Consider the following 11,602-nt stretch of genomic DNA (forward strand, 5'->3'; position numbering starts at 1 on the left):
AGCACGCTGTTGGCCTCAATCACCTGCGCTGGAAGCTCATTCCAACGGTCAACCACTCTTTCTGTGAAGAAGTACTTCCTTATGTCGCCACGAAATTTCCCGCCCCTGAGTTTGAGCGGATGCCCTCTGGTGGCAGAGGGTCCCCTGAGAAAGAAGATATCATCTTCTACCTCGATACGTCCTCGATATGTCCCACCCCACTATGTCCCACCCCCCACGTTACCCCCCCCCCCACATGTCCCTTATGCCCCACCCCCATGTCCCAACCCCCTACCCTCCACATGTCCCAAAGGAATGTCTCTCTCTATGGGGCTGAACTTAGACTTAAACGGCTTCGGGAGTGTTGGTATTCATCTCTGCGAGCCCGAAAACTATGGGTTGAACATTAATATCTGTAGCTTTTGATAATTTTAACATATCACCCCCTTCCCACCCCCACAGTATTTTACCCCGACCCACCTGCACAATATTTTTCCCCAGATAGTAAGTCATATGTGTACCAAGTTTGGTTGAAATGTCTCCATGCGTTTCAGAGTTATGCTGAGTAGTCATCTGTGAGCCCGAAAACACTATGGGGTAGATACTAAAATCTGTCATTTTCAATCATTTTTACATATCCCCCCTTCCCACCCCCACTGTGTTTGTCCTCAGATAGTAAGTAATGTGTATGTCAAGTTTGGTTGAAATCTGTCCATGCATTGAAGAGTTATGCTGGAACATACATACATACACACACACACATATATTCAAACAATAATGTGAAATATTTGACAAAATGAATACAATACAACTACCGCAAAACTTGATAATAAACAACAATTTAAGTTTCACCTCCAGGAGCAAGAACATATAAATTCTTGGGTGAACCCACCCTTGAGCAAGCAACATAGAGTTGTGGGCCACGAGACCCCCAGAACATATCACCCCAGGTAGTGAGGGATCTGCATACCAAGTTTCGCTAAAATCGGGCAAGCCGTTTTTGAATTACTGTGACAATGGCAGCTTTTTACATTTTTTCCATTGACATGAATGGGTAAAATCTGATTTTCTGTTTGTAGCTCCGCCCACGTGTGCAGGTGGGCCGTGAGACCCCCAGAACATATCACCCCAGGTAGTGAGGGAGCTGCATACCAAGTTTCGTGCAAATCGGTCAAGCCGTTTTTGAATGGCAGCTTTTTACATTTTTTCCATTGACATGAATGGGTGAAATCTGATGTTCTGTTTGTAGCTCCGCCCACGTGTGCAGGTGGGCCGCGAGACACCCAGAACATATCACCCCAGGTAGTGAGGGATCTGCATATCAAGTTTCGTTCAAATCGGTCAAGCCGTTTTTGAATTACTGTGAGAATGGCAGCTTTTTACATTTTTTCCATTGACATGAATGGGTGAAATCTGATGTTCTGTTTATAGCTCCGCCCACGTGTGCAGGTGGGCCGCGATACCCCCAGAACATATCACCCCAGGTAGTTGGAATTACTGTGAGAATGGCAGCTTTATACATTTTTTCCATTGACATGAATGGGTGAAATCTGATTTTCTGTTTGTAGCTCCGCCCACGTGTGCAGGTGGGCCGCGAGACCCCCAGATCATATCACCCCAGGTAGTGAGGGATCTGCATACCAAGTTTCGTTCAAATCGGTCAAGCCGTTTTTGAATTACTGTGAGAATGGCATCTTTTTACATTTTTTCCATTGACATGAATGGGTGAAATCTGATGTTCTGTTTGTAGCTCCGCCCACGTGTGCAGGTGGGCCGCGAGACCCCCAGAACATATCACCCCAGGTAGTGAGGGATCTGCATACCAAGTTTCGTTCAAATCGGGCAAGCCGTTTTTGCGTGATCGCGGCACATACATACATACATCCAATTTTATATATATATAGATTATTTTCTGATTCTAAATCTTCTGTGTTCATCCCACGCTTCTTTGAACTCAGTCACAGTTTTACTCTCCACCACCTCTCTCGGGAGCGCATTCCAGGCATCCACTACTCTCTCTGTAAAGTAGAATTTCCTAACATTGCCCCTGAATCTACCACCCCTCAACCTCAAATTATGTCCTCTGGTTTTACCATTTTCCTTTCTCTGGAAAAGATTTTGTTCTACGTTAATACCCTTCAAGTATTTGAACGTCTGAATCATATCTCCCCTGTCTCTCCTTTCCTCTAGGGTACACATATTCAGGGCTTCCAGTCTCTCCTCATACGTCTTCTGGCGCAAGCCTCCTATCATTTTCGTCGCCCTCCTCTGGACCACCTCAAGTCTTCTTACGTCTTTTGCCAGATACGGTCTCCAAAACTGAACACAATACTCCAAGTGGGGCCTTACCAATGACCTGTACAGGGGCATCAATACCTTCTTCCTTCTACTGACTACGCCTCTCTTTATACAGCCCAGCATCCTTCTGGCAGCAGCCACTGCCTTGTCACACCATTTTTTCACCTTTAGATCTTCGGACACTATCACCCCAAGGTCCCTCTCCCCGTCCGTGCATATCAGCTTCTCTCCTCCCAGCATATACGGTTCCTTCCTATTATTAATCCCCAAATGCATTACTCTGCATTTCTTTGCATTGAATTTTAGTTGCCAGGCATTAGACCATTCCTCTAACTTTTGCAGATCCTTTTTCATATTTTCCACTCCCTCTTCGGTGTCTACTCTGTTACAAATCTTGGTATCATCTGCAAAAAGGCACACTTTTCCTTCTAACCCTTCAGCAATGTCACTCACATACATATTGAACAGGATTGGCCCCAGCACCAAACCCTGAGGGACTCCACTAGTCACCTTTCCTTCCTTCGAGCGACTTCCATTAACCACCACCCTCTGGCGTCTGTCCGACAGCCAGTTTCTGACCCAGTTCACCACTTTGGGTCCTAACTTCAGCCCTTCAAGTTTGTTCAACAGCCTCCTATGAGGAACTGTATCAAAGGCTTTGCTGAAATCCAAGTAAATTACATCTAGCATATGTCCTCGATCCAGCTCTCTGGTCACCCAATCAAAAAATTCAATCAGGTTCGTTTGGCACGATTTACCTTTTGTAAAGCCATGTTGCCTCGGATCCTGTAACCCATTAGATTCAAGGAAATACACTATCCTTTCTTTCAGCAACACTTCCATTATTTTTCCAACAACTGAAGTGAGGCTCACCGGCCTGTAGTTTCCTGCTTCATCCCTGTGACCACTTTTATGAATAGAGACCACATCCGCTCTCCTCCAATCCCCAGGAATCACTCCCGTCTCCAGAGATTTGTTGAACAAGTCTTTAATAGGACTCGCCAGAACCTCTCTAAGCTCCCTTAGTATCCTGGGATGGATCCCGTCTGGTCCCATCGCTTTGTCCACCTTCAGTTTTTCAAGTTGCTCATAAACACCCTTCTCCGTGAACGGCGCAGAATCTACTCCATTTTCTTGTGTAAATTTGCCAGACAATCTCGGTCCTTCTCCAGGATTTTCTACTGTGAACACAGAACAGAAGTATTTGTTTAGCACATTTGCTTTCTCCGCATCACTCTCCACATATTTGTTCCCAGCATCTTTTAGCCTAGCAATTCCATTTTTTATCTTCCTCCTTTCACTAATATAGCTGAAAAAATTTTATCTCCCTTTTTTACATTTTTAGCCATTTGTTCTTCCGCCTGTGCCTTCGCCAAATGTATCTCTCTCTTGGCTTCTTTCAGTTTCACCCTGTAGTCCTTTCTGCTCTCCTCTTCTTGGGTTTTTTTATATTTCATGAACGCCAACTCTTTCGCCTTTATTTTCTCAGCCACTAGGTTGGAGAACCATATCGGCTTCCTTTTTCTCTTGTTTTTATTGATTTTCTTCACATAAAGGTCCGTAGTCATTTTTATCGCTCCTTTCAGCTTAGACCACTGTCTTTCCTCTTCTCTTATGTCCTCCCATCCTAACAGTTCTTTCTTCAGGTACTTTCCCATTGCATTAAAGTCCATACGTTTGAAATCTAGGACTTTAAGTATCGTGCGGCCGCTCTCCACTTTAGCTGTTATATCAAACCAAACCGTTTGATGATCGCTACTTCCCAGGTAAGCACCCACTCGAACATTAGAGATACTCTCTCCATTTGTGAGGATCAGATCCAATATCGCTTTTTCCCTTGTGGGTTCCGTCACCATTTGTCTGAGCAGAGCCTCTTGAAAGGCATCCACAATCTCCCTACTTCTTTCCGATTCCGCAGACGGAACATTCCAGTCCGCATCCGGCAGGTTGAAATCTCCCAACAGCAGAACCTCCTCTTTCCTTCCAAACTTTTGGATATCCACAATCGGATCCTTATCAATTTGCTGCGATTGAGTCGGAGGTCTGTAGACTACACCCACGTAGATAGAAGTTCCATCTTCTCTTTTCAGAGCAATCCATATCGCTTCTTCCTCTCCCCAGGTCCCTTGCATTTCGGTCGCTTGGATATTGATCTTTACATAGAGAGCTACTCCTCCTCCTTTATGACCATCTCTGTCCTTCCTAAAAAGATTATATCCCGGTATGTTTGCATCCCATCCATGTGATTCATTGAACCATGTCTCTGTGATAGCGACAATATCTAGATCTGCCTCTAACATCAGGACTTGCAGATCATGAACTTTGTTGCTTAGACTGTGAGCATTTGTGGTCATCGCTTTCCAGCTATTTTTCAGTGATAATCTCCTTTTTCGTATGGATTTTTGTGTCGTTTCACTTTCCGTTGCAATACTAAGAAATGAGTTGCTGATATTGCTTATGTTGCAGTCTTTACTACTATCACATCTTTTCTTTTGCTGGGGGTGTCTCTATAATTGTCCTTCGTACATAAACCACCCCCACCGTCTAGTTTAAATGCCTAGAAAAATATTGTCTAAATTTCTCTGCAAGGTTTCTTTTCCTGCTGTAGTAATATGTAGCCCATCAGTGAAATATAGCTTCTTGTCCTTCCATGTAAAGGAGATAGAGCTCCTCTCATATGAGGAAAAACTAAAACGGTTAGGGCTCTTCAGCTTGGAAAAGAGACGGCTGAGGGGAGATTTGATTGAAGCCTACAAAATCCTGAGTGGAATAGAACAGGTACAAGTGGATTGATTTTTCACTCTGTCAAAAATTACAAAGACTAGGGGGTCACTCGATGAAATTACAAGGGAATACTTTTAAAACCAATTGGAGGAATTTTTTTTTTCACTCAGAGAATAGTTAAAGCTCTGGAACGCGTTGCCAGAGGATGTGGTAAGAGTGGATAGCATAGCTGGTTTTAAGAAAGGTTTGAACAAATTCTTGGAGGAAAAGTCCATATTCTGTTACTGATAAAGACACGGGGGAAGCCACTGCTTGCCCTTTATCGGTAGCATGGAATATTGCTACTCATTGAGGTTTTGGCCAGGTACTGGTGACCTGGATTGGCCACCATGGGAATGGGCTACTGGGCTTAGAGTAGACCATTGGTCTGACCCAGTGAGGCTATTCATATGTTCTTAGAAGTTCTCTGCAGGGATGGCTCTGACGGTGGGAGATCACAGACCTTTGGAAAAGTCTTCTTCTAAAGGGTTGGCTGCCGGTTAGTGCACCCTCTGGACAGCCTGCACTTCAGATCGGGGCTCAGGGACTGTTCCATTGGGAGCTTGCTTATCCCAGGTTCATCTGCTGATGGGTCGAACGCAGGCTGCTTGGCTCTGTGGAGGTGCGCCTGGGATCGGGGCCAGACTGCATCCTCTGCCAGGCATTTGTACAGTGTGTCAGTAGGTGGCAGATGTCCCAGCAATGGATGTTCAGCCAGTGGGGCAGTCCGAAGATTTCCTGTTCAGCTTGCCTGCTTCCTAAGGCAGAGGATCTCCCTGTAAGCTGTTTCAGCTCTCTCAGCAGTGTTTTCCCAGTTAGCACATCACAGTGAGTACAGGCTGATGGCCTGAATAAGTGATTGGGGGGGGGTCTTAAAAAGAGGGTTTTGGGAGGTTTCCCTGCATGTCCTACCTTCCCCCACTCCTAAAATTGCTGTTTTTTTAGGGCTTCTGGTAATTTTCCCAGATTATTTTTAGTCCCCCTTGCAATTTGTGCAAAACTCTGCTGCGCGACTCATCTTCTACCAACCTCACTACGCTCATGTCACCCCTCTCCTTATGTCACTTCACTGGCACCCTATCCGCCTTCGAATACAGTTCAAGATCTTATTGCTGCCCTATAAGTGTGTTCATTCTGCTGCCCCTCAATATCTCGCCTCGCTTTTCTTTCCTTACACACCTCCCAGAGAACTCCGTTCCTCAGATAAGTCACTTTTAACGTTACCCTTCTCCTCCACTGCCAATTCCAGACTTTGCTCCTTTCATCTAGTTGCCCCCTATGCCTGGAATAAATTACCCGAGTTTGTTCGTCAAGCCCCTTCCCTTGTTTAAAAGCAGACCGAAAACCCAGCTTTTTGATATAGCTTTCAGTCCTTAACCCTACTCCTCTGCCCTCCATCCCAGCCAGCTGATTAACGGTTCCCCTTAACTGTATCCATGACATCTTGTTTGTCTGTCTTGCCTGTTTAGATTGTAAGCTTTTTCGAGCAGGGACAGTTTTCTTACTCTTTTTGACTCTGTGCAGCGCTGCGTGCGTCTGGTAGTGCTATAGAAATAATTAATAGTGGTAGTAGTAGTAGTAGTAGTAGTCAAAATCTTCACTCCTGGCAGCCATCTTGAATTTCCCCAATTTAGTATTCAAGTTATTTTTAGCACTTGCAAGCTTTGTTTTTGCAATAAATTTTGTCTCTGTCCATCTTTTTGTTCTGGCGGGCTTTGCCCGCAAGGGCAGGCCTGGCTTCAAGGCCACTATTTCCAGATGGAGCTATAGATCCATTTCCGCGGCTTATGTTGTGGCTGGGAAACAACCCCCCTCTTGCGGGGTTGTCTCATTCTACCAGAGATATTTCGTCCTCTTAGGCAGAGTCATTGGCTATCTCTTTGGATGAGATATATAGAGCCACTACCTGGTTCTCTTTGCATACATTCACCAAGTTTTATAGGATTGATGTGTCAGTCAAGCAAGATGCTGCTTTTGTTACCTCTGTTTTGGCAGCAGGCTCATCAGTCCCACCCTGATTCTCCGAGTCTACGTCCCAGTTGTCCCAGAATAAAATGGGATTGTACAAGGACGAAAGATTAGGTTCATATCTTTGCTAATCTTCTTTCTTGTAAATCCACTCTTTATTCCGGGAACCCGCTCTATTTTTTGCTGATTCACCGATTTGTCTGCCTTTCCAAGTACTGGTAAGCTGGAGTTCTGTTTTCTGATCATCCTTCATAAGGGTGCCATTACTTTGTATGGCAGATTCAATGTAGCGACAGGGCATGGCTTGATGCTAGTCAGACTTTTAGCCCAGTGGCTCATTGGTCTAGGGCAGGGGTGTCAAAGTCCCTCCTGGAGGGCCGCAATCCAGTCGGGTTTTCAGGATTTCCCCAATGAATGACAGTATTGCATGCAAATAGATCTCATGCATATTCATTAGAGAAATCCTGAAAACCCGACTGGATTGCGGCCCTCCAGGAGGGACTTTGATACCACTGGTCTAGGGGTATGATTCTCACTTTGGGTGCGAGAGGTCCTGTGTTCAATTCCCAGATGAACACCTCACTTTGTATGAGGGTCATTCCATGTCAAGTGGACTAGGAGCCCACTCTCAACCCCCTTGAAATCCAACCAAATTTTATGAGTTTAGCACTCAGTTTTGGGGAGGTTCCTCATTAGGGCATCCCCTTTTGATGGTGCAAGCTGTGTTTCCTTATAGCACTCTTTTCTTGTCGTTCAGGTTCCTAATGTTTGTTGATCTGGTTCAATTATGTTTAATTATTGCTATTTTGCATTTCTTGATATGAGCAGATTAGACTTATTTGTTGGGGAGTGTCCCTGTACCCCTCTCTCTCATCTTTGTCTTCTACATATGATCCTGGCTGCTGTATGACTAACTGTTCAGGAGGGGCCAGTGCTGAGGTGAAGGGGTGGAGTTAAAATCTCTGAAATTTGAGGCTTCCTACAAAGTCCTGGCAGGTATACAGCATTAACCCAACCATCCCAGAATAAAGTCAAGTTATTCTATCGATAAATCCAGATATCTTATACTTGTATTTCTATACCACAACATGTAATTTACTTAAATCGTTGTAATGTAATTCTCTCGGTAATGTCCTGATCTCTTTTAACTGTAATCCGCTTAGAACCGCAAGGCACAGGCGGAATAGAAATCACAAATGTAATGTAATGTAATGTAAAGTGTGGATTTACAAGAAAGAAGATTAGCAAAGGTAAGAACTTAATCTTTCATTGCTTATTTGTAAATGGGTCTCTACCAGAACCTCTAATTCAGTAACATAATTAAATGAAATAACTACTTCTGAAGTTTATGGGGATGGGCAGGGATTGAAAAAATTATTTGCAGGGATGGATGTGGACGGATTTGATTCCAGCGGGAATGGGTTTGATTTCTGTCCCCACATAATTCTATTTTGGACCTGATTCAGGGATCACAAGTTTTCCCAGGCCTTTGGAGAAGAAAGGGAGATTTGAGAGAGGGTGAAAGCTAGGTGGGAGAGAGACATCTAAGTCAGGGTGTCCAACCTGGGGCCCCGTGAAGTGTTTTGTGCGGCCCTGGTCGAGGGCGATGCAGTGTTTTCCTCTGCTGCCCCCATGTGTTTACCGTCTTGCCGGCTCCCTCCTCTATCTTGCTGCAGCATTTGTGTGGCCCCCAGAAACATTTTTTTCGGCCAATGCGGCCCAGGGAAGCCAAAGGGTTGGACACCCCTGATCTAAGTGGTGTTTTTTTGAACAGGGGGTGAATGAGAGGGTGTTTCCACGTGGTAGGAACAGAGCCTTCTGAAAGGCTGGATTCAAGGAATGGCAAGAGGTGAGGTAGGAGAGGCTGCAAATGAGATGGGGAAGGTTAAAGGAGGACAGAGGATTAATCACAAACCGCTTTTAAGACGCCCTATCTCCACCCCTTTTAGTTTATCTCAATGTACCTTACTTATTCTTACCCACGTCTCCTTTGTTACCACACGTCTTTGTTTGCTTTGTCCTTTTTAAGTTTAGGTGTTCTGAAGGACCCCCAATTCAACTTGGTTGAGTAAGCCAGGAGCAGAGTCTTTCAGCATCTCTTCTGCTCCCTGGTACCATGTCAACCTCTCAGAAGTTCATCTTGATCTGTTGTTCTTCCTGCCTTTTTCCAAAGCCTCATTTAAACAAGGCTGAAGTTCTCCACACTTCGATATGCCTTCCTTAAGAGGAGAAAACCAATATATAAACGTTCTCAACTTTAATCAGCCCAAACAGTGCTAATCTGACACTTTCTCAGTCTGTGTTTAGGATCCTGTTTGCTCTTTTGATTAGTTTGCAACCCTCCCCACTTTAGTTTTATTTTTTCCTATTGCCTGTAAATATGAAAGGAATACATTCTTCCATGCTTGCTATTGACCGAGTACATTACAGAAGGAATCCCCAGGAGCCCTTAAAGTTGTAGTTTCCATGAGCTAGAGAAGAGTTTGCCAATGGCTGGGGCTGCAACCCCAATTACAGGTAAGCAATTGTGCTTTCTAGCTAGCTTAGTTCCCCTGAAAACTTGACTAGCTGATAGGAATCTTAGAGCGCACCATTCATATGTGTCCCCTCTCTCTTCCCTTTTTAGGACGTTCTTCCCTGGCCAGGAGCAGCGGGTGCGACTGATTTACCAGGGCCAGCTGCTGCAAGATGATGCCCAGACCGTGTCCTCCCTGCATCTCAGTAACAACTCTGTCCTGCATTGCTACATCTCCCAGCATGCCACACCCCCGATGCCCACTGGCACAGCAGCCACTGACCAGGCACAAGCCTCTCTGAACATGGGTAACCTCATGATGCCTCTTTTCCTTTTCATGCTCGCACTGCTCTGGTACTGCCAGATCGAGTACCAGCAGTACTTCACACCCTTTGCCACTGTCTGCCTGGCCAGTGTCACTGTTGTCTTCGGTTTCATGGCATTCAGTGTATACCGGAGATGACGAGGCTTCTCCCCATCCAAGAGCACTGCAGCGCATTTCAGAATGACACCTGTATGAAGGGATGGGGGAAATAGCAACAACCTGTCCCCGTGTGTAAACTGTCATGACCAAGCCAAAACTGACCTCCTGCCTAAGCGAGGGAGGAGATTGCTGCACTATGATCTCTATAGGATACGGCAGAACTCTTCTGCCCTAGGGCTAAATGACAATCGGCTCATTTACAAGACAGAGCCATAAGGGGAATATGGAAAGACAAGTTCAGAAGCTAAGGGCTGGACCTATATTGGCTTGATTTGCAGAGCGTGTCTAATGAATATGTATGAGGCAGATTTGCATGTGTAGTTATGATGAACGGTTTCTGCTCCTCAGGGATTTTTAATGCATCCTTAGTTAATGCTCATTGAGGACACTGAGAGCATCCCCATCACTTCTTATCAATTATTATGGTTGGCCAAGTGGGACATGCTTCAACGGTAGCATGAGTGTGTTACGAGGAGTAATAAGGGTGGGGAAGGGTTAACCTGGTGAGGAAAGAGCAGGGCAGTCTGGGATTTCTGGATTGCTTAAGAAGAGACTACAACCCCCATCCCCCCAGCATTCAATGAGACTTATCATTGGGAGTGTGATCTGAATTGGAGAGAACTCAAATCGAAATCCTGCACCTCCTTTCTACAGTAGACCCAATAACAGAGTTAGAAATCCTCCCCCTTATCTGCCAAACCAAAGAAAGAGCAGGAACTACCCAGGCGCTCTGTACTATCACTCACAAAAGGTATGACTAATTGCTGGGCTGTAAATATTTTAAATACCAAAAACACCCCCCACTCAGCACAAATACAGCAAAGCATCCATACCAAAACAGCATGAACTCCCAGGCCCAACATTAGAAATCTTACCTAAGGAAAACCAACACTATCAATATTAGCCTGAGTGCAGCCTAGAACAGTAGAGCACCTATTTGAAAAAACAGGCCAAGCTGCAGTGGCAGAGATCCCGACACAGGACGTGTACACTAGAAGAAACTCACTAAAGACCACACACCAGAAATGAAAACCCCAAGAAGACTCATGCACTGCATGCAAACGGAAATGCAAAACCCAAAGACATCAGAGATGCACATTTCCCAAATCTGAGCGAGGAAAATCTCTGCATAATCCCGGGGAAAGAAGAGAAATAAGAAACAGAAATACTGTGCAAAATACAAAGAGATAGCAACATAGTACCGTATATACTCAAATATACCGTATTTGCCGGCGTATAAGACGACTTTTCAGTACCTTAAAATCCTCCCCAAAGTCGGGGGTCGTCTTATACGCCGGGTACTGTTTACATGCAGTGGCGTACCAAAGGGGGGGCTGTGCGCCCTGGGTGCCAGCCCTAAGGGGGTGCTCCCGGCCTTGCCGTTCAATCCCCCTCCCACCCCCGAAGGACCGCGTGCCCCACTGACCTTCCTGCACCACCTGTGAAGCAGTCCGCAGCAGGATCGCGAAGTCAGCGTCAGCGATCCCGCCCCTCCTCTGACGTCAGAGGAGGGGTGGGACCGTGGCGCAGGAAGCAGCGGAGGGATCGCTGACGCTGACTTCGCGATCCTGCTGCGGCTGCTTCATAGGTGGTGC

At 45.6% G+C, this 11,602-nt stretch overlaps 1 protein-coding gene across 3 annotated transcripts in view; it reads left to right on the forward strand.

Annotated features, from left to right (window-relative positions):
* The window catches only part of TMUB1 (transmembrane and ubiquitin like domain containing 1), a 36,881-nt gene extending 25,611 nt beyond the window's left edge, over window positions 1-11,270 (forward strand). For all 3 annotated transcript variants that reach the window (XM_033934615.1, XM_033934617.1, XM_033934616.1), the window contains exon 3: window positions 9,635-11,270. In XM_033934615.1, the coding sequence (XP_033790506.1) occupies window positions 9,635-9,986 (352 nt within the window). In that variant the 3' untranslated portion in view covers window positions 9,987-11,270. The remainder of the gene's footprint in view (window positions 1-9,634) is intronic.
* The last annotated feature ends 332 nt before the right edge of the window (window positions 11,271-11,602 follow it).

The sequence above is a fragment of the Geotrypetes seraphini genome, chromosome 2 (genome assembly GCF_902459505.1).
Source record: "Geotrypetes seraphini chromosome 2, aGeoSer1.1, whole genome shotgun sequence".
In the NCBI taxonomy this organism is placed as follows: Eukaryota; Metazoa; Chordata; class Amphibia; order Gymnophiona; family Dermophiidae; genus Geotrypetes; species Geotrypetes seraphini.